Below are 22,385 nucleotides of genomic sequence, written 5' to 3' on the forward strand. Positions count from 1 at the left end.
ATACCTGAAGGGAGTTGTGACCCTCCTGCTGGTGGGAAGGGGTGGGGAGGAGATGGGGATGGGGTGGCCAGAGCCTTTAGGGCTGGTATCCCATGCTGGTTTCTTTCCCAAGGCAGCTTTCCAAACAGGATCACTGGTGCTTCCTTGACTCCACCAAAACCACCCCAAATCCTTTGGCCCTGCTGGTCACTCTGATCACTTTGGCCATGTCTGCAAGGAAAGGGACCAGAGCCCTTCTCCTGCCCAGTGCTCCCCAGCCCAGATCAATCATAGGTGCAGGACCCACCAGGGCACCCCCAGCAGGCTGCTGGCACCTGTCCCCAGGAAAGGGCTGCCAGAAACTCATCAGCATGTGTCACTCAGTGCCTCTGAGCCTTTGCCTTGCCTCAACTCCATTCTCCAAACCAGCACACCCTTAGATCAGTTTGTTGCCCAATTTCTACCATTGCTTCCACAAGCTTTAAAGGTTTGTCTCTATTTATAGTAGCAATGAAGAGGTTGATGACAATGAAGAGGATTCAAAAAAATTTTTATTTTAATGGCCACATTTTACATGGTAAACGACTGGCATGTGTAATATTTCTAGATTCTCTTGCTGACTCTCTTCAAGGTGAGGTCACCCATGGTCATTGTCTGAAAAAGAAATGGAAAGTGTTAGCTTTTTGTGAATTTGTAGAATCATTGAATATCTCAAGTTGGAAGGATCATCATGGTATTTAGCTCCATACTGTACTTAGGATATGGTCTTGCAAATCAAAACAGGACTGCTCCCCAGACTATCTCTCATAAACTGGATTTTTAAAGCTTTGAATTTCTTCATGACTATCACAAAGCACATAGGGATAAGCTGGCATCCCTCAGCTGGGATCAGTTTGCCTCAGTCTTCTAGTCTAAGAGTGCCAAGCTCTGGCACATACCTGTTCCTCTGGTGGGTAAGAACACACCCTCATTACCCAAAACTTTGATCAGCTGTGCCTAAACTGGGGTCTTAAAAATTATTTTCTGGATCATACTCTAATGACAAACTGCCTTCAGCTCCTGGCTGCAGAGCCTGTGTGCAAGCACGTGCTCTGCTCCAGCACCCCCCAGTGCCTCTGTAGCCTCCCAGGGCAGGCTCCTGAAGGGAAGGCAGCCCTGCTGTTCCAGCCATTGCCCCCCTACACTCACGTAGGTGATGGTGTCTCCGTTGAGCTCCGTGACGGATTTCATCCCTTTCACCTGTGTGACCAGTTTGTTGTTACCCTCCATCTGCACAACAGCCTGGTGGAAGACAGAATCGTTCATGTTATTGCTGGAGACCACCTCGACCCCTGCATGCTGTCCTTCCCCTGCCATAGCAGGAGGGGACTGCAGAGCCACCTGAGCTGCACAGCTACAGAAAAGGCTACAGACAGCACCAGCATCCCCGGGGCAGCTGTCACTGATCAGTGAAATTCACCAAATAAATAAGACAGCAAAGCCCATTTCTGTTTATCTGTCTTGCCCAGCTATAAGATGTGTTCATTTGCCCTTGAGCTGCTGATGTACAGAGGCTAAAAGTGTTTTAATAACTCTTTCCAAAAGAGTTTATGCCAAAGGGAATACAGGGATGCTGGAAGTTGTGACACAGCTGGTAGAGCTCTCAGAGCCCCATTCACAGGGCATTTCTTTGGTGACCATTCCTCCTGCTTTCAAAAGTCCCTGCAATTCCATCTTCTCTTGAGGCAGAGATGAGAGGCAGATTTTGCCAGTGGTGTTGCCATTCTATGAACCTTTGGAAACTTATGGCCAGGAAAGGGAGCACCCAAGTTCAAGGGTGGTAACTCCTCACCTTGCCAACTCATCTCCCCCAGGGTAATCTGAAGCAGTGGAAAGGCTAACAGAGCAGCTAACAGCTACTGGGACTTAAAAGGAGATTTATTGGTTTATGATTGATTCTCTGATTTTCCTGCACTACCTTTGAATCAACAAAATTAAGGCAGAGGTATGTTTTGTGTTGCAACATGACACAACGTCAATCCTTTTCCACCTCAAATCTTTCAGATCTCTTCCTGTCAAAAATTTTTACCAAAGCATCTCTATCCCCCTTTCCCAAATGGGATATTAAAACACTGGCTTCTAGTGTTTTCCAAAATTACTATTGAAATAGATTCAGAAATACAAGACTTCTTCTGCAGGAAGTGCAGTGCATTAATTAATACCTGTGATATGGTCAATCCCTTTGCTCATACGCAGAGGGAATGGCTGGAAAGGAGATTTAATGTCCCTGAACCCCCATGGCCCTGGCAGAGGAGAGGCTGCTCACTCACCTTCACTTTCTCTCCATTCAGCATCTCAATCTCACTCTCCTCCCCAATGGTGAACTGGTTTTTCATCACTTTGGAGCCAGTGGTGATGGTAACCGTGAACTTTTTCCCATCCTGCACAATTTCTGAGATGCTCTTGAGGTCCTTGCCCTTCTGGATCTGGTCCTCAGGGAGCCCTGCCCAGGAACAAAAGACATGGAGTGAACAGTGGAGCCATCTGTGGGCAGATTGCTGCTGCTGAACAAATCAATGTGGCAGGATTTGGGGACATACAGTTGGGAAAATTTCTATTCCAGCGTGCAAAAACCTTTCAGTGATGGTGCTTCCCCAAGAGCCATATGTCCCTGAGTCTGCTGGGGAGGAAGATTAATTCTGTCATCCTGAATTTTGTGTGGGGACTAGACATGTCCCGTGTCTTGCTGACCTGACTGGGAGCACAAACACCACCTCCCTGTCCAAGAATAAATCCTGCTTTCCTTCCTTCACTGACAGGCAAGGAAAAATGGATTAAATAAGACAGAATAAAGGAACAAAGTAGTTTTTTTATGAGATTCAGGGTTCCTCAGAACCAGTTTATAAAATCTTTTCCCAAAGCCTGAAGGTCATCTGACAGGTAGAGCCCTTCTGACGTGTAACTGTGCAGAAATATTGCAAAGCCCCCTGGATCCCTGCAGGACAACATTCCCTGTCACAGACACAAGTGGAAATCCATCAGACACATTCATCATTCAGCATTTAAACAACACCAACTATTGTTCTGATGAACGGTGGGATGTGAGGCTGTGCAGCATCAGAGCACAGTGGCTGAGCAATGTCCTGCTTGTCCCCAAATTTCACAGCCTGATGGAGCAGGTCTGCAGTGCCCCTAAGCCACCAAGGTCCTGCAGGCTTATCATGTGTGTGCAGCACTCAGCCACGCTGGCCAGAGGCTGCAGAACCCACTAGGACTGACCTCCTGCAAGCCATAAACTTCACCCATCATCTCCTGACCTCCCACCCCAGACAGAGAGATGCTTTCTCTTCTATTTTGAGATCACATCTCCCCACAAATACATTTAAAATCCCAATAATTACAAGGTGACAGACAGAAATAGCAAATCTCAGAGATGTCTCAATCTACATCATCAGCACATCAGCACAAGCTGGCTCCCAAAAATCAGTGGGATCTGCAGAGACAAAGCAGTACACAGCACACGAAGGCACGTACCGAGAGCTCTCATGAAGGGCTCAAAGTTTTCCTGGTGCTGGAGCTCGTATTTTCCAGTGAAGCTCATTGTGGAAAAGCTCTCTGTGCTCCTAACACAAGAGAAGGTGCCTTGCTGGTAAGCAGAGCTTGGTTTTATATCATCCTTCTGCCTTAAAAGTTGGCCAGAGGTAAGATGATGTAATTGGTTTATGGGCATGTTCAAACATTAACGTAAAACTGGGCAATGGTCAGTGATAAATTTCTCTGCATTTTACAGATCACAATTTACAACGTGGGGGCAGGGAAAACCGCATAAAATACGTTTTATGGAGGTTGCAATGTGGCATCCATAAACAAATGATAAAAATATAATAATAATTGTGCAAAGAGTCTCATTATCAGAGGAATGAGCCAAATCATCTAATGAGTTTGCAGTCTGGGAGCGTGTATGTGGAGGAGGAGAATGTGGTGACTGTGTGTGCCCTGGGACTGGCCCTGGGGGGTTTCTGCTCACTGGTGTGTGCATGGTGGGTCTTTAGCACTGGCAGAATAGTGGCTGCACACTGGCAGGGGCTGACTCACTCACACACCTGCGGTGGGGTTTGGTGTAACCCAGATGTAGCAGCAGCACAAACCCATCACTGTCCTGCAAGAAAAATGCTCCAAATCAATTCCTGGCCTCGCACTGGCCCACCCGAAGACTGAAGTTTGAATCAGGCTCCACCTCTATGGTCCTGTGTGGATAGAGAGCTGGTGCCATTAGTGATCTACCAAATCACTTTCATCTCCTTTTCCTGTAGGAGCCACAGTCACTCGTGTACTGAAGAAGCTTTCCAAGCCTTGGAATTCAATTCTCCCAGGTGCCACATCAGAAGGGCCAGCAGCAGCCTCCAAGCTGAGCCCAATTCCTCTCTCCAAAGCAGGACTCAGAGCTGGGCTCCTCTTCCAGTCCCTTTGGCTGAGCACTCCAGGATTGCTTCATGGCATCTGAGCATCCATCCCCTGGGTCTGAACCCCCAGGCTGGGTTTCTTGCCTCAATGAATTCCTCCTCCCTCCCAAAGTCAGCTCACATCTTTGTCCTTTTTTGAAGTGAAATAATGTATAAGAATGAAAAAGACCTATCTCCTTCCAATTTGGTGATGCTGTCAGAGCCTTCTGCCGCTGCCCGTCCTGCTGCTGCCACCTGAGCCTGCTCTCTGTGCAGCAGCAGTGAGCCTCAGTTTCTGGTTAATTAGTACAGGCAGTGCCTGCCAGATGAGGCAAGAGAGGGAAAACCTTGGCTGGTGGGACGGACAGTAGATGAAGTTGGCTGGGAGGGGGGAAAATCCGCAGGGACATCATCCCTGTGCACCATGGAGGGAGCCAGGCAGGTTCAGAGAACATTCATGGAGGGGTGGATTGACTCAGCAATTTCTCCAAATAGCTTTTTGGGTTCTTTTCCATTTTATCCCCTCAGGAATGATGTCACGTTAGGAACTGCATTTCATTTTTATGCCTGCCTCAGGTGAATAGCCCGGTGTCACGAGGGGCTGTGCTGACATGTCCCTTTTCAGTGTCCTCCTCATGGGGACAGCGGTGACAGACCTCTTTTGCTGTGTCCTGGCAGCACCCTGAGCTGCCAGATCCCTGCCTCCTGTCAGCCAACATTCTCTGGCCAGGGGATACCTGGAAGAACATGTGTGCCTCCCACATTTTCATGCCCTGGGCCTCCAGCTTCTCCTCCAGGCAATTCAGTTCCCTCTCTTTGCATGATGGGGAGAGAGATTAGGCTTGAAAAAACTGCAGAGTTCCCAGGCCCACAGTGTCCATGGAGATGAAGCTCCTAAGGGCTGGATGTCACTCATCAAATGTTAAAGGGGAATATAATTGTCCAGGACTCTCCTGGTAACAGGACAGAAATTTTTCCATTCACAGGAATGGACAACTCATGAGAGAATTCACCCCATTTGGAACTCAAGTTGTTCTCTGTAGGTATCCTCTCTTCCTCTGCTTACTGTAAATAGCTATAACACATCCTTGCTCCTGATTTGCTATTGCTAAGTGGGAACTATGGATTGCTGTTAGAAAGTTTGGAACTTTGTGTTCTGTTGGGCTCAATGTTCTTTTATTTTCTTTAGCAGGTCGTACTAAAGAAAGGAGAAATACTTATTGAATGAAATTTGGCCAAGGTAATTATTATCTAGCCAGGCCTGCTGAGCAAATGGCAGGTGAGATAAACTTAATCTCAATAGCAAAGTTCAGAATACTTGTACATCTCCCCAACAGAATACAGCATCTTTTAAAGTATGATATCATTTTAACTTTTCAAGAAAATGCACTTGGTTTGCATTAACATGAGGCCATGTCAATTGATAATTTGATTAAATTAAATCCACATCCTAAAATTTGAATCTGGTTTGTATAAAGAGAAAAGGCATGGATCATTTTCAAAAATTATTGAGGAAGCTACATCTTGAGGGAAGCCAGCAGGTACTTCTGTCTTTAAGCTGCCTTGAAAATAAAGCTGAGGGTCTTAGAAGCTTGTCAGAAAAAAAAAGACTGAAGTATCTTATTTCTGCTTTTTGCCCCTGAATCAGAGATAGGGACATCCAGAACATCTTAGGCAAGAATATCACCAGTGGATCAGCCATGATTTTGGCCAAATTTTAAACCCCACCTCCTCTGTCTCCCTGGGTACTCATCCTGGGTCTCCAAGATCCATCTCCTGAAGGAGAGGTGCTCAACCCAAACCTCCCAAACTGCAATTTGTGGCTGGTGCCTCACCTTACAACATCTTCCACAATCAAGAAGAATTTTTCTCTATCACCTCTGTAGCTGCCTGTGGAGCAGTTGCATCCTTTTATGACATCCCCTCAACCCTTCCCTGGATTCCTGAGCTCAGCTCTCAGCTCTCACTTTCACTCAGCCTCTGGGAAGCCACCCTCCTACCTGCACTTCTTGGTAAGTTGGACATTATAACTAGATTTTCAGGTTTACAACTCCTACAGGGGAAAAAAAAAAAAAAAGTTTCTGCCTCCTCCAGTTCAAACTGAATTTCTTAATTAAGTTCTGAACTACAAAAATGACTTTACAGCCAAAGTATGGGGAGAGGCACTTCCTGTGGCCCAGGGGAGGGTCCCTGGCAGCCTTGTGGAGGTCTGGGAATGTCTTCATGCACCTCCCCTCTATCAGCTCACTTGCTTCTCTTATCTGTCCCACCAGTGGCTCCCCAGACTCCAGTGAGCCCAGCACCTCAGTGCTTTGGGAAGCCAGGGTTGGGCTCTACACTAGAATTTTCTTGGCCCAAATCTGAAAGGCTACAAGGTAGGACCTTTGATGATTCAGTCCTGGATTTTCCTAGTGCAGGTCCAGGTGAACACCCCAAAACCCCTAGACATTTTTTAAAAAAGCTTGGTCACAAGCTTGACAGTCATGGATCCCCAGGTGGGCTCCCCTCTGTCTCAACTTATAGTATTGTTGGGTAATTCTATTTCTGCTGCCCTTGAACCTGGAAACTTGGTCTGCTGCCAGGTTTTCACATCTCTGGTATGATTAGTTTGAACCTTGTGGTACAAAGGTTTCTTCATCAGGCCACATGACTGCATTGCTTTGAAAGGTTGGATGGGATGGAGAAGATGCTGCTGCTGCCGAGAGCTCTCCATCCCCCTTGGTTTTCCTTGTGCTGTGTTACCAAGGCAGCACTGAGATGAAATACAGCATCTTTCCCAGCTTCTTCTCTTTTTAAAATGCCCTTGGCAGTCTGCTGAGATTCCTGCCTCCAAGCTGTAACTTCCAAGCTGCAGATATGCAAATGCCATTTCCTATAGGTTTAGATTAGATATGTCATTATCAGAGCCCTGATAAGAATGCAAAAGCAGGAGCTTGTGCAGAGAGCTGCTGCTTGATAAAGCTTTCCATTGATGCTGTTATTCAGAAAAGAGCAGCCCTCAGCCCTTGTCATCTTATTGCAAAGGTGCCAAAGGGAGCAGAGGGTTTGTATTGCTTCTTCAAGGTCAAGGTGGCTCTAGCACTGATAACACAAGAGCCTTAGCTCTGCTTATCAATGATCTCCTGGGGACCAGAGCTTACAGAAAAGTTGGACTTTGCTGCTGGGATCTTGCTTTACAATAGGAATAAAGCTGCTGACTCTGCCACCCACTTTCCATTCTCTTGCTTCCAACATTTGTGGTGTAGAGCTGTGGCCTCTCTCCAGGCACAGGGACCCTCTGTTTATGCCCTCAGAGGATGTGCATTGTCCCAGCAGGTTGGCCTTTGGTGGGGTGAGGCTGCTCTCCATCCCACAGCCCTTGTGGAGTCAGGGTAAAGGACTGGAAATGGTGCTCATTGCTTATGGAACTAGTTTGTGCCAGGACAAGGAAAGAAAATGTTGGGAAAGAAATGGAGGCATTAGCAGGCAATGTTCTCGAGTGAGGAAGGTCTGGAAGAGACCCCCAGAGCAGAGCCAGTGAAGATTTAACCAATGGTGTATCTGACCCCACCACACATCTGCAGTGCAAACATCTCCCTCTGATCCAGGCACATGAAGAGACCCTGAGACACAGTGGGGTCAAGCAAACTTTTATCTGAGCAAGTGCAGGAGACTGGTGTGTTGGGCAGCCTCCAAGTGCCCACAGGTGTCAGATGAACTCCAGTCCTGGAGGGACACCTGGCTGTCACTGTGGGCCACTACTCCCCCGTCCAGCTGTGCTCCCCTTCATCCTGATTTACCAAGCACAGTGGCTCACTCAGTGCTCCTCACAGAGGGCTGCAGGTGATGAGTCAAGGAGAGCATCCTGGGGCCAGACAAGTGTGGGGAGGAGCCTGTTCCTGTCTCTCCCTGAGGTAAATATATAACCACAATCTATATATAAAATGAAGGAAAGTCCAAGCAATAACCCCCAAGACCTTCCCTGGCAGATGATGCCCCTTGGCCGGGGAAAGCAATGAGCCAAGAGTGATGCACCAGCCAGAGGGTCAGTGCTGAGGCAGACACAGCTGTGAGGAGGGCAGAGAATTGCATGGAGTCTGACAGCAACTGAGCTTTCACCGGGTTCAGGGCCACAGAGATGCTCCATGGGGAACAACCATGGTGCCAGCAAGAGCAGAGCTGTGGACCTGGATTGCACTGTCCATGTCCCATTTGGTTATATTGTGTTGTTATAGTCAAAGTGGCTCCCTGAGCGCAGGTATCCCCCTTTTGCACATTATGGAGCCTGTTTTTTCCAAAGTCACCTGGAGAAGCTGATAAAGCATCTTCCTTGTCCAGTCCCTAACTGGGGGTTGTAGAGCCCACACGCTGTGGGATTGCAGATTTTGATAAAAAAATGTGGCTATGGGGTACAATGTGAACTTCAGCATGGTAGAACCAGATTGCACAACGTTCTCCAGAATACAACAGCTCCTCCAATATCTCACCAGGGTGCCAGCACTGCACAAATCCTTGAGCTCCCTTCCTTGGCCTACAAGACCCAAACCACAACACAGATGTCCCTGACCTGGTTGTGAAACACCTTGCTCTGAGGCAAGAGTGTTGCACCCAAATGTGGGGAAAGGGCCGACATGCTGGCAGCTCCTTGCCCTGCAAAATCAGCAGAGGTGAAAAAGTCTCCATGTGCACATTTGCAGATAAGAAGACGTGATCCAATGATCCATGTGGAAGTTCTGCCTCATGTCAGCTGATATATTGGCAATTTAGATCAGATTTAGAAAGTGGGGGAAAGAGCCACCTTTGCTGTAGCACAGATGCAGCTTTGTACAGTTTAATTTATTTACAGTCATACATTTTTGTCTTATATCTCCTTGACATGAGGCTCAAATAAATAATTCTGGGTGCATGTTTGCCTGTGCAGCTGCAGACATTCTGCAAACTTCCTCAGCCCCCTTTCTGTGTAGATTCTGAGCCTGACTAAGTTGTGCCTGCCTCTGAGAAGGTACAACTGAAATACTTTCATTTCTGGTCATAACCTTGCAGTTTTTACCTAGAATCTCCCTGTTGTCTCTGTGAATGTTCACACTTCTGAACATGAGAGGGCAGGGGACACATAACTTCCACAATCCCCAGTGATAAACTCCTGTAATTTTTCTCAGCCAATATAACACACTTCCCACTGGGAGGTACTCTGTACAGGGCAGTAAATGGCATTGCAAAATCCCAAACATCCTGGTCACTGCCTTTCTGACCTGCCTGGTGTTGTCTGGGTCACTTATATGTCTGAAAGCTTTTGTTTGAATGCAGTTTTCAGACCCCAGACAATTTGTGGGCAGAGACTGGACTGGAAATAATGGGGACATTTTTGTTCTGCTCAGGGTTATGTGTTATTTTTTTATTAAATGTGGTGCTTTTTAAACCTGGATGAGAGTTGAGGTCCTTTCTGTGTGCCCTTTTCTGAGTGTCTCACTGGGGACAGGAGAGATCTTGCTGAAAAGAAGGTAATAAAAATCCCAGGATGGAATCCTCTGGGGAGAAGATGGGTGAACATGAAGAACCTCCTTCCCACCCCGATGAGCTCTTGCACCAGCTTTGTATCCAACCCTCCTGCCGCAGGACACTGCCCGTGCTTCCTCCTTCTCAGCTCCAAAACTTTGGAGAGGTGTTCCCCGGCTTTTGTTGGGACATGTCCGTAACCCGAAGGGCGGAGGGACTTGTGGGAGGGTGGGAAAGGCTGAAAGGGATCAGAGAAGGGATGCGCAGCTCCTGCAGGATGCCTGGACACGAGGCACTGCCGCCATCTAGTGACTTGGGATTCGCCGGCAGAGCCGCTGGTCCACGGCGCTCTCGGGGATGCTCTGCATGGAAAACGGGCCGGGGACCCCCACCCAGACATGTACAGGGGCACACTTTGCTGGAGAGGATGGAAAAACTGCTCAGCAAACACGAAGTTGAGAGTTTGGCTGGGCTTGTCTATGAGTGCTGCAACATTTGGGGCTGAGACATGTTATTTTAGGAGAATTGGTGCAAAAATTGAAAAAATTTGAATTTTTGCTGTTATACATGTCTTCCTGCTTCCTCATCCTCATCATGCTTTGAGATGCCTTTGGAAGGTGGAGAGGTTGAGGAAATCCCCCTGAAGGGATGAAAAATGATGCATTCCAAAAAAAGAAAAGAAAAAAAAAGAGAGAGAAAATAAAAGGGAAAGTCTGATAGCAGCTTGAGCTGGAGTTTGCAGCTACAGGTGATTCCTGACATATGAGTCCAGAGACCACGAAGTGCTCAGGAATGGGCAAGGTCCAAACTGGAATTGCAAATCCCAGGAGAAACAGGGAGGCAGTGAGTAAGTAAGGCCAGGTTAATTAGAGGCTATTACATTTTCTAGCTCTTCATCTGTTGCTGCAGTGGATGAGTCCTGACAGGCAGCATGGGCACACCCCTCCCCTCCTTTTCTTAAAAATTCAAAATAATATTAAAGAATCATAGAATGAATCATGGAATCATGATGGTTTGGGTTGGAGGGGACTTTAGAGATCATCTGGTTCCAACTCCCTTGCTATAGGCAGGGACACCTTTCACTAGACCAGGCTGCTCAGAGCTCCCCCCAAAATGAAATGCCACTCTGAACTTGAGTTCATGGAAATTGTATGGCTGAGCATGGGAAAACCTCTCCAAGCAAATGGCAGTGTCACCCTGGTCTGTGTCCCAGGCTGTGTTCTGTGCTCACATGTGACTGCCACATCAGCAGTCCCTGCACCCCAGCAGTAACCACTGACCTTGATAAGGAGGGTTATCACTGCTGATAACCAGGGCGTGGACAGACCTGTGGCAGCAGCCTCTTTGCAGATGCAGAGCAGCAGGTATCCTGCTGTAATAATTTTATTTTTTTTACAGGGCTCCTGCATCCCAGAGGGATGTAATGCTGAAGGAATCATCAATCTCTTTGTAAGCTCTTCACTTGGAAAAAAAATCAGATGTATTAATGAAGTAATTTCATAGCTAAAACATACATTAAAAGAGTTGGACACACGGTAAGTGAATGCCCAGAGACACAAGGTCCCATGCTGGTGGGAAAAGGTGAGGTCTCATTGAAGCGTGCTGGGTGATTCTTGCAAAGATGTACATTGGTGATATTAAATATTAAATTGGTAATAAAGACTATCAGCCTGTGCTTCTGGAAGATCAAATCTTCCTATGGATTTGATCCTGGTTTTTTTCTAGCCTGAATCTGAGCTGAGCTCAAAGTGTGCTCTGCCTCTGCATGAGCAAGGAAGGAAAATCCTGAGCTCACCTTGGCACACCATCATAGAAAAGGGGAGAGGTTACAACAGAGGAGGCAAATCACATATCCTGCAGTTTTTGCTATTTCCTTTATTTCTAATATTTCAGATGTTTTTTTCCAGAGATACTACTTGGAGATTTTTGTGCCAGCTACCACTGGAGCATGTTGAGGAGCTGAGACTGTTGTGGAGACATCAGCTACTCCCCTCAGCATCTAAGTAAAGCATCACTGGGAGCTTCCAGTGATTCCAGGGATGGTGATGGGGAGGTTTCACCATCAATTTAAGCCTGACCAATCCCTGAAGAACAAGGTCCAGCCTTGCTGTTTTATCCAGAACCTTCTGAAAAGACCTGGATCCACATCTGGAATGGGGACAGACCTCCATTACAGGGTGAGCACCCCACTGCACACCAGTATGCCAAGAGGATCTGGTGACTACAGGTACAGGGAGAACTACGGGGCCACAGCAGGTTTGGGTGGCTCAGGCTTCATCTTTGCAATGTCATGAGGAATACTGAGCACAGAGATGGTGGGGAGATGCAGGCTGGCTGGTGATATAATTTATATAGTTATAGATAAATAGCTCCCTTCCTAGCTGATTTCCTAGAGGTGTGCTCTGCTCTGGCCCACTGTTTGAGCTCAGATATATTATTAAAACACTTCTGTTTGCTTCCCGCTCTGCTACACCTGCCCTGTTCAACCTTCAGCAACACCACCAGAAGCAGCTCTGTCCAGAGCCTGAAATTTACCTACTGCCTTCACCTAAAGAGCCTGCAGAAAGAGTTTTTTGAGATGTTGGGTGTAGAAAAGTAGTTTTCCACACCACTGCCCAGGGCAGTGACTGGACCACCCTCCACCAGATATTTTTCTCCTTGCTCCAGTTAGAACCATGAGAATAAAGAGAGAGAGGCAAGGTATTTGGGGCAGACTCCAGTGCTTTGGCAGGTGGTGTGTCCTTTGCTGCAGATGTGGGCTCTGTGGCTCACAGCAGGCTGTTATCAGCCATCCTTTGCACCTCAGCTCCTGCCTGCCTGGGCTGAAGTCCTTTTGCTTCCTCCAGCACTCAGCTGCGCCCTGCGTTTGTGCAGCCACCGGTCCTGTGCTGACTTTGCCCTTCAAAAAATGCTGATTATATTAAAATAAAAAGCAGCAAAGGGATGCACAGCCCTTCCCTGCGAATAACTGGATTTATTTGCATGTTTCCTCCCTCCCCCGTGCCTCAGTTTCCCCACTGATGTGACAGGGCTGTTGGGAGGCTGAGCAGAGCCGAGTTCCAGACTGATTGTGCTTGCAAGCGACTTCTGGGGTTTCCTGACTCAAACCCTTCTTTAAGCAGCTTCAATCTCAAATTTAATTCCAAACTCATGGTTTAATTAATCAGGTCTCTCCATGTTTCCCCACTCGAAGTCGGAATGTCTCCCGGGTTGCACAAGAGACCGCAAGGTCTCCATGCCCTGTGCCTGATCACCCTCAGGTTCAAACCGGTCTCCTAATATTTAACCCGATTTCCCCCTCGCTGCAGCTCGCACCTGCTGCCCCTTGTCCCGGCTCCTGGCACCGGCAGAAGCAGCGGGGCTCCGTCTCTCCCGCTTATCCCCATTCCAGGCTTGCTGCCGGCCGTCTCTGCCGCGGCACCGGGATCACCGGTGAGGGGACAATTTTCCGTGAGCACAAGCGCAAAAGGTGGCCGGGCTGGAAGAACAAGCTGGACCTTGTTCTTGGGCACTTCCCCGCCGCGCTGAGCCGCGCTGAGGGGGCAGCGCTGCCTGAGGGGGCACAGCCGGGTGGGCACAGCCGGGCGGGCACAGGGGCAGGGGGCGACCAGGCCGCTCCCAGCAGCGCCGGCGGGATTTGCGCCGGTCCGGAGGATTTAGCTCAGCCCTTCCTACACTGCGTCAAATCCTGTCCTTAGTTTAACCCCTTTGAACAAAATCAGCCTGCTCTGAAAACGTAGCGATCTCTTTTTTAATTTAAAGCTCCAGCCTTTGCAAACAGCCCACAAAAGGTTCATGACGTGCTTCTGCAGCGCCTTGTGCGCCGTCAGGGCTTTTCCTCAGGCGGGAATGTCTCCCCGGGCAGGGTAGAGGGAAAGCCGGACAAGAAGGCTCCGACCTTGGCAAAAATCCCAGGCAGCCTTTCCACCTCCTGCAAAATGCCGAGAGCCTTGCACTGACCCCGGCTGCTCCAGCTCCCTGTGGGAGGAGGCGGTTTGTCCCCTGGGGAGTTCTGTCTGCCCACAGGGGAGGTTTTGGAGGCAGTTGTTTTGGGGTGAGGGCCTGTTCCTGGTGTGAGGTTTGTGTGCCAGCTTTGTGTTTCTGGCAGCGATTGCGGTGCCTCCCCAGCAGCCATGGAGTACATCAGCACACGGGGAGGCACGGGGGCCGTGGACTTCGAGGGAGCCCTTTTCTCTGGCTATGCCCCCGATGGCGGCCTCTTCATGCCCCAGCGCATCCCCTCGCTGGACAGGGACACCCTGCGAAGGTGGAGCAGCCTCTCCTACCCTGAGCTGGTGAAGGAGCTGTGCTCCCTCTTCATCCCGGCCGAGCTGGTCCCACGGAATGTGCTCAGTGGTGAGCTGATTGGGGAGCTGCTCATGGGGATGTGGACGAGGATTTGGGGGGTCTGGATGCATCTGTCTGCCTTTCCCATCCTCTTCACAGCCCCCTAGAGAAGGAGCCTGCTGCACCTTGCCTGCTCCTTTCTGTAGCCTGCTCTCCTCTGGCACCTTGCTGGCACTAATGGAGAAGGTATCCCTTGTTTAAAAATAAGGGTTCTGGTGACAGCAGCAAGCTGATGTTGTGGCCCTACTCGCTGCTGGCCCTCCCTCCAGGGCTTTCTGCTGCTTCACGCTTGCCTTGACGTGTGTTTTTAAATGTTTTTAACAGTTATGAGCTATCTTTTCCACCAGAGGGCAGCTGCAACCTCTGTCTCGGCAGCACATTGGTATAAAACTCGGATTTCTTGTATTTTATGTTTTAATGTAGTTTTCTGATGGTGCGGCATGTCCCCTGGGGTTCCTTAGCACAGAGTTATCAAACAGCATGAAGCTGGGCTGGTTCATTCAGAATAACCACAAATCACTTTTGGGGTATCTGTCACTGCACAGAGCCTTTGGTTGTGCAGAAAGGTACCCAGGAGCACAAAGAGCACAGATGCAAGAAGCCATGGGTCAGAAAAACACTCCTTTCATTTAACAGGCTATTTAACCATTTTCCCTCTAGAGTTGATTGACAAGGCCTTCAGCAGATTCAGACACAAGAATGTTGTGCATCTGTCCAGGCTGAAAGATGGGCTGAATATTTTGGAGCTCTGGCATGGTGTTACATATGCATTTAAGGACTTGTCCTTGTCCTGCACAGGACAGTTTTTACAGTATTTCTTGGAGAAAAGGCAGAAGCATGTCAATATCCTGGTGGGTGAGTATGACTCCTTGGAGGTAAGGTTCTTGGGCAGGCCTTTACCTTGAGAGCCACCATCCTACAGCCCTCCCCAAAGATGCCCCAGGATGGTATTGCCTCATAATCTCCAGGCAATGCCAGAGTGGCTGCTCTGGCCAAAAGCATCTCATGGAGCATCTCTACATCTTTTTCTTAAAGTGCAGTGGTGCAGGTTTGATTCACACAGCAATATTTTGCTTTTCTTGGTGCTTCCTCATTTTGAAACAGGGACTTCAGGGGACACGGGGAGCTCAGCCATCGAGAGCGTGAGAGGGCAGAAGAACTTGGACATCTTTGTTCTGCTGCCCAAGGGGCTCTGCACCCAGATACAGGAGCTTCAGATGACCACTGTCATTGAAGACAACGTCCACGTCTTTGCTGGTTGGCACTGCTCTTTGGACTGTCCACTTTATGGCTCTGCTGTATCAAAACCTTGACCCTAAAAGTCTGAGGGGGCTGCTCAGTGGGATTTGCAGCTTTAGCAGCTGCAGCCAGCTGGGTCATTGCTATCACCATGCCCAGACACCTGGCTAACAGGAGACAAAATCCCCAGTTTGACAACCAAGCAGTTTAAGGCTTCTTTTTCTCCTGGCCATAGATCAGAGCTGCCTCCATGCGGGTGGTTGGTGTTTGGCTGAACTAAATTCAGCACCATTTTTTGTCACTAAAGGGATTTGGAGCCACCCCTTCCCTCTGTCCTTTCACCTTCATGGGTGAGCCACCTCCTGCCACCGTGCCATCCCCGTGGATGGGCATCACCACTGGGTGCTTGAGCTGCTTGAGTTCCCATGGGCTCCTCTGCTCAGCCTGGTCTCACCTTGGCATCTCACAGGGGGATGCAGCATTTGCCTTCCTGGCAGGTTTATATTTGGTAGAAGCAGCAGCCCAGAGTGCTGTGTCTGCAGAAACCACCTGACAACCACAGGCCACCACTCAGGCCCTGGTTCACGCAGCCCTCAGGGCAGATGTGCAGCTCCTGGCCACAGCAAACCCCAGGGCTTGAGACCAGCCCTATTTCTGAGCAGAAACACCTCGTGCCTGATGCACTGCTGCTGGCAGATCTAATCTTTCCTTTCTCCTTTTGACAGCTCATGGGAACAGCGATGAAATCGATGAGCCCATCAAGGAACTGTTTGCTGATGTTGATTTTGCTGGAAAATACAACCTGATGAGCTTGAATTCTGTCAATTGGTCCAGGATTATGGTGCAGATTGCCCACTACTTCTATGCCTACTTTCAGTGTGCCCCATCCCTGGGTACCACCCAGCTGCCCATGGTGGAAATTGTTGTGCCAACGGGAGGAGGAGGAAATATCACGGGTAAAGGGAAAAAGAGATGGGTTAGATAAGAGAGAGAGAATGCTCTGATCTATGCACCAAAAGCACTTTGCAGATACTGGGTATTGCTATTTATTAAAACACCCACTCTCTGGTAGGATTTCTTCAGAACCACTTATATTTTATTAGTCATGTATGGTTATTACTCAATTTAGGTGTCACTGATGATTTGCAAGGTGCAGAAAAACCCAAACCACTCTTTGATGATGACTGTAACTATCTTGAGGATGGGCACATTGGGAGAGGACAGAATGTGTTTGATGCAGAAAAGAGGGAAAATGCTGTGGCTCTGATTTCTTAAGTGAGACATTAACAGAGGTGTGGAGTCCTGCCTGGGCCTCTCTGGTTTGCATGGTAATGCATGGTCAGGACAGCCACTCTTAATTGCATAATCTGGCCTTCTAAATGAGAGTCTTTGATTGCCTCAGTCCCAAAATAGGTGTAGAACTGTTTTATGAAAGCAATAAAGGATTTTACATATTCACTGCCCTTCCGGGCTGCCATCAGAGAGGCAAAAGCCCAGAATCTTCATCTCTCCTGCTTGCCTGTCAGGTGCCTGAACTCTCTGCCCCCTGCCTGTCCACCAGCAAGAGTGGAGATGAGCAAGGGTCTGTGTTCAGTGGCAGGTGGAGCATTGCATCCCTGGATTTTATAATCTGTGCTCTACCAAGCCCCTGAAGTCAGACATCTCAGAGTCCACTAGGGAATATAATTTCTGCCTGCTTCTGAACTAGATGCTCAATCAATTTGTAGGATGACTTCTTTGCTAAATCTCCTTCACATATTTCTTTATCGAGCACTCATGCATTTTTTTCACTTTTTTTCCCTAGCTGGCTGTATTGCCCAGAAAATGGGTCTCCCCATTCGACTTGTTACTGTGGTGAACAGCAATGACATCATTCATAGGACTGTTCAACATGGAGATTTCTCACTGGCACAGAGTGTGAAGGCTACCTTAGCTTCAGCCATGGATATCCAGGTATGTAGTGAACTGGCCAAAATGCAAAAATAGAAAATATTGCTGTTTTTTTTTTTAATCTTGTACTCTTTGTTCTGCCTGTAAAATTCTGCCACCCAATGATGCATTCAGAGGTGTGACTCCTATTGACCATATATGCTACAGACTGCTGAGCTGAAACAGATGAAACTCCTTCTCCCTCACTTCTCAGGGTCTGACTTTCTGATCTTTGTTGTTGAGTTCTGGATTTCTGGGGATTGTTCTATGCAAACTTAGCAAGACAGGGACATTTCTACAACATGAGACAACTAGAGAACAAAAAATGCCATCATGTCTTGAGGGTTTTGTTGATGCTTCTGAAAAACTCCACAAAGAGCAAGAAGAGAGACGAGGAAGGAGGTGGAGAAGTCCAGAAGAAATGCCTTGTTCATGGCTGCCTGCAGCTTGCTCAGAGGAAAACAAGTCCCAGCAGGCAGGGAAAGGCCTCAGAAAGAAAAGCCATGGAGGTACAGAAACCAAACACCTGGAAGCACACACCTCCCCTTTCATTCCCACCCTGGGATCCCCAGGGATTGGATCTGCTTCCAAACAAGTGATCAAAGTGGGAAACCCTTGGTGTTGTATCTCTGTGGCCTTAAGCTACCTGGATTTTCCAAAAGCTGTTCAAACACACTGGGAGGACCTGGCAGTCTGGAGGCACTGCCATGCTTTGCAGCCACTAAGTCCCTGTGCTCCTTTCAGCAGGCTGTGCTCTGCAGCTTGGCTTTCCTCCTGAGCCAGGAACTTGTGGGGCTCCAGGGATAACTGGGTTCCTCTTCAGCCCATCTCCCTTCAGTAGCACTGGTCAGCAAGTGCCAGACTTTGGGATCTTGGGGGCAGAGTCAGGTGAGGAGATTTTCTGACATTCCTGAGGAGCTAGATGAGTGAATCCCTCTGCACATCCCTCCCCATGCTGCATGGGATGTCACTGTTCCCTCACATCTGAAGCATCCATGCAAATATTCCCATAGCTAAAGAGAACATTTGTTCTGGAGGGGAATTCAGGAGGTCTCTGGTTGGGACTTGTTTAAAGCAGATTCAGCCTTGAGGTCAAGTGGGATTGCTCAGGGCTTTGTCCATTTGGGTGTTGGAAACCTTCAAAGATGGAGAGTGCACAGCCTCTTTAGGTTGCTGCTTCTGCAGACTAAGATAAGGCAGAGAAAACTTTCCTGTTAGATGCTGCCTGAAGAGTTGAAGGTGAAGCAGAAAGTCTGGTGTGGATGAGCCTTGCAAGGAGCAATCCCAGGACAATCCCAGCAGACACTGAGCTTTTGCAGCCAAGCAGGGGCTGTTCTTTGTCCCTGAGGTCAGGAAGAGCCACAGAGCTCATATCCACATCCAAAACTTTGTCCCAGTATGACCTGGCCTCCAAACGGGGCCCCAGCATTCTCCTGGAGAGCTCTGGTGGTGTGGGACAGAAGCAAAACACATTCTCCTGGAGAGCTCTGGTGGTGTGGGACAGAAGCAAAACACATTCTCCTGGAGAGCTCTGGTGGTGTGGGACAGAAGCAAAACACATTCTCCTGGAGAGCTCTGGTGGTGTGGGACACAAGCAAAAGCCTTACTTAGATGGTGAGTCTGGTACTTGCACCAGTGCCCTGGCCCAGTTCAAGTTACTGGTGTCACCATACTGTTCTGTAATGGAAACTGTAAGGCTGGTGGGAATGGAGGGTGAAGGGGAAATGTGGGAAGATGTGAGAAGGATGTGGGAACAGCAGAAAGAAGGGCAGGAGAAAGGGTGTCAGGAGCACCCAGGAGCAGGCCATGGAAGTCCAGGCACACTGACCAGGACAGTCTAAAACAGGGGACAGCCTAGAGCAAAGGGCAGGCTACACCCAGACTAGACTGAAGATTAGAGGCTGGAGGCTCTGGGAGATGATGGTGGGAAGATGAAGGACAGAACTGAGCCCATAAGACACCCAGATAAGGACACAAAAGGCTGAGTAAGTCCTGATGACTTGACAAGGTAGGACACGATGGAGTGACAAAAGGTCACAGGCGCTGTCACCTGCTAAAAGTTATGAAGAGTTTATCCAAACTTGAGCCCAGGAGGTGAGATGAGGACTCTGTAAATTGGTGCCCTTGTCCTGCCTGTCCCTACAAGATATCTCAGCCAAACCACCTGGATTAATATTTCTTGGTGCTTGTAAATGGGCAGGAATGAGGCAGGGCAGAGAAATTGGTTTGGGACCCTCCTGTATGGTCTTGCACAGAGTTCTGCTGCAGTGTTGCAATGCTGATTGCTCCACAGCCATACAGGCCAGTCAGGCCCTATATGTGCCCTGTGAATTCAGGGAGATTATCAGCCAGCCCTGCAGCCAGCTGGGTGTCTCATTAAGTCACACAGGAGCTGGGTGACTCACAGCAGCATCTGCAACGCTGAGTAAACAGCTGGATGTGTCTGGTTCTCCAATACACAGTGTGTTATTAGCCTGGGCTCCTCACAGTGATGGTACAGATGTGGTCAAGCTGTTGATTCATCAGCCATCCCTTCATTTTCTGTTTTAATCTGATGGTCACTGTCAGACTGCTCTGACAGGTCAGAGGTTCAAAAGACATTGTGTTCCCAAAGACTTGTTCTGGAATGTAGGTGAGCAAAGGGAAGACAAAAAGCCCACCCTGGCTTCCACCAAGAAAAACTCAGTGGTAGGACCTCAGTCCTAATGAGACATCAGAGAATCCACAAGGATGCTCCCCCCCATTTGAATTTCCTCACCTCTTGCCTTGTTGTCCCAGGAGCCTTACAATGTGGAGAGGATCCTCTGGCTGCTCTCAGGCTGTGACGGCCGCCTGATAAAAACTCTGATGGAGCAATTCAACATCTCAAAAAGGCTGAAGCTGCCAGAGGATTTGCACAGAAAGGTCAGTTCCTCACCCATACAACACTGTGCCTCTGTGTGTAAGATTATTGCTACCAGGTATTTTCAATTCATTTTCAGAATAAAAAAAATCATAATGGAGAATATGCAACCAAAAGTTTAAGCATGACTCCAGAACAGTTTTATATCAATGTGTGTGCATGGAGATACTAAACCCCCCCTTTTATTTTTTTTTTTTAGAATGCTCTCCTTCACAGAAGTAACTTAAAATTACCTGCAGTTATTTAGGTAGCATATGAAATTGGCCTATCCTTGGCCATGCACTGAGGCATTGTACAGTGGATGCTGGCACAAATTGGGTGTTTGGGAGTGGGTCTGCTGAGTTTGGTGCAATTCAGCCTTGCTGTTACAGCAAAGGGGAGCACAAACACAAAGCAGAGAGAGGTACAAGAGAAAACAAAAGATGTGAGTTGTAAGAGGGCCAGGTACAAAATCCTGCCTTTTCCTGTCCAATTTCTGATGTGTTCTCCCTCATAGAGCAGCCTTTGCCCAGTGCCCACTCCTGCTTGTGCTGCAGAAAGATAAATATAAAACAATGTTATTATTAAAAGCAAAAAGAACTGTTACACTGAGGTGGATTTTACAAGTCCTCAGAAACTCCCTCAGAGCATGGAAATAGCAGTGCAGAGGTGAGGAGCTGAGCCCTGGCTCCTGCCCACCCACTCTCACAGCACCTGTGGATGGAGACCCCTTGCCCACACTCCATCCCTGTGGTTTATTCCAGCAGTGCTTCATCCCCAAGCTGCAGCAGCAACCCCTTTTCCTTCAGTCTCTGGGGGAACCCATCCTCCAGCCTCTCTATTTCCACCTGCTCTAAAGCCAGCTGGGTGGTGGTGCCCTGTGTGACCCTCCCTGTTTCCCCACAGCTCTCTGAGAGCCTGGGATCGTGCTCAGCCTCTGACCAGGACATCGTGGGAGCCATGCGGCGCTGCTGGGAGGAGAACCAGTACCTGCTGTGCCCCCACTCTGCCGTGGCTGCTCACTACCACTACTCACAGCCACACAGGTAGGGACAGCCATGGTCAGGAGCATTAGGGACTGGACCATCACTATCCCTTGCTCCTGCAGCATCTCCAGCCCCAGCTCACTTGCACCATAAGTTTTCTTTGCTTGTCTTTCCTTTCCAGCATCCCCCGGTGTTGTTTGGCTCCAGCCTCTGCAGCCAAATTTCAGGATGCCCTTCTCCGAGCTGGCCTGGCTCCCCAGATCCCCCCTGAAATCTCTGCCCTGACAGCCATGGAGACCAGGTCCACTCCCCTGGAGCGGGGGCAGGACTGGGCACAGGTGCTCCGGGGCCGGATTGAAGCTGTGGCACAGCAGTGGGAGGCACAGGCGGGTCACTCTGCCCCCCAGGGCAGGTAGTCACACAGATATCACCACTGGGCTCATTCTCCACTCCCAGAAAAGCCCTGTCTTATTCTGGGAGTCTCCATGCAATGATGTATTAGCAAGAATTCACTTCCCTGTCTAATTGGACTATCTCATAACATTTTCAGTGAAGAGTTCAATTATATGGACAATTCGATAACATTTTCAGTAAAGAGCACTGCAATTGTATCCCTTTTTCCTAATAAATCATAAAACCTGATTAAAACTCTGAGTAAACCTGGCTGTTCCATCATTACTGGCTGTTACAGAAAGCTGTCATAGCACTACCCACAGCTGCCTGCTCCTTGAGCATTATCCAGTGATCCAGTGATTGCTGGGATGTTCATCCCAGCAATCCCAATAGCACCAAAGATGCTCAATAGGAAACATACAAGAGTGGAGTGGATCCACTTTACCCATCCCTGTAGTTTAAGTAGTGCCAGGGATTGTGTCCAGGCATTGAAATTTGCTCTGCGATAGTGTTAGATAGCAGATGTTTTCCCTGGACAAGTTTCTCTTAAAGAGCTATTTTCCAGTGCTGTATCTCACAGCTTTTGGCCCTAGTCCTCCTTCAGACTCTTTCCAGGCAACTTCCACTGTAACAAGTAGGAAATGGGAAATTCCCTTTATCTTCTGCCTGAAACTTCAGGTCTTTCAATACCATGTTCTCATCATATACATATAAATACATAAATACCTTGTGTGG

At 48.5% G+C, this 22,385-nt stretch overlaps 2 protein-coding genes across 2 annotated transcripts; one reads left to right on the forward strand and one right to left on the reverse strand.

Annotated features, from left to right (window-relative positions):
* Positions 1 to 556: 556 nt before the first annotated feature.
* FABP1 (fatty acid binding protein 1) lies at positions 557 to 3,568 on the reverse strand. The gene is made up of 4 exons (XM_054293293.1): positions 3,493 to 3,568; positions 2,289 to 2,461; positions 1,168 to 1,260; positions 557 to 633 (listed from the first exon to the last, which is right to left on the reverse strand). The coding sequence occupies exons 1-4, from the start codon at positions 3,557 to 3,559 to the stop codon at positions 583 to 585; spliced, it is 384 nt and encodes a 127-aa protein (XP_054149268.1). The 5' UTR covers positions 3,560 to 3,568; the 3' UTR covers positions 557 to 582.
* Positions 3,569 to 13,150: 9,582 nt separating this feature from the next.
* On the forward strand, positions 13,151 to 21,693 carry THNSL2 (threonine synthase like 2). The gene is made up of 9 exons (XM_054293238.1): positions 13,151 to 13,307; positions 14,007 to 14,231; positions 14,883 to 15,077; positions 15,327 to 15,479; positions 16,187 to 16,417; positions 17,266 to 17,414; positions 20,169 to 20,294; positions 21,178 to 21,317; positions 21,439 to 21,693. Exons 2-9 carry the CDS (start codon positions 14,009 to 14,011, stop codon positions 21,671 to 21,673), a joined length of 1,452 nt encoding a protein of 483 aa, XP_054149213.1. The 5' UTR covers positions 13,151 to 13,307; positions 14,007 to 14,008; the 3' UTR covers positions 21,674 to 21,693.
* Positions 21,694 to 22,385: the final 692 nt, after the last annotated feature.

Source organism: Melozone crissalis, unplaced genomic scaffold (assembly GCF_028551555.1).
Source record: "Melozone crissalis strain CALT ecotype California unplaced genomic scaffold, PUWL_Pcris_2 ptg000132l_1, whole genome shotgun sequence".
Lineage (NCBI taxonomy): Eukaryota > Metazoa > Chordata > Aves > Passeriformes > Passerellidae > Melozone > Melozone crissalis.

Coding starts and splice junctions, on each gene's coding strand:
- FABP1 (XM_054293293.1), bottom strand. CDS start 3,559: ATGAGCTTCACTGGAAAATACGAGCTCCAGCACCAGGAAAACTTTGAG. Junction 2,462..3,492: donor GCCCTTCATGAGAGCTCTCG/GTACGTGCCTTC, acceptor GTTCCTGGGCAG/GGCTCCCTGAGGACCAGATC. Junction 634..1,167: donor ACGGAGACACCATCACCTAC/GTGAGTGTAGGG, acceptor TTTCTTTTTCAG/ACAATGACCATGGGTGACCT.
- THNSL2 (XM_054293238.1), top strand. CDS start 14,009: ATGGAGTACATCAGCACACGGGGAGGCACGGGGGCCGTGGACTTCGAG. Junction 16,418..17,265: donor AGGAGGAGGAAATATCACGG/GTAAAGGGAAAA, acceptor TTTTTTCCCTAG/CTGGCTGTATTGCCCAGAAA. Junction 20,295..21,177: donor CAGAGGATTTGCACAGAAAG/GTCAGTTCCTCA, acceptor GTTTCCCCACAG/CTCTCTGAGAGCCTGGGATC.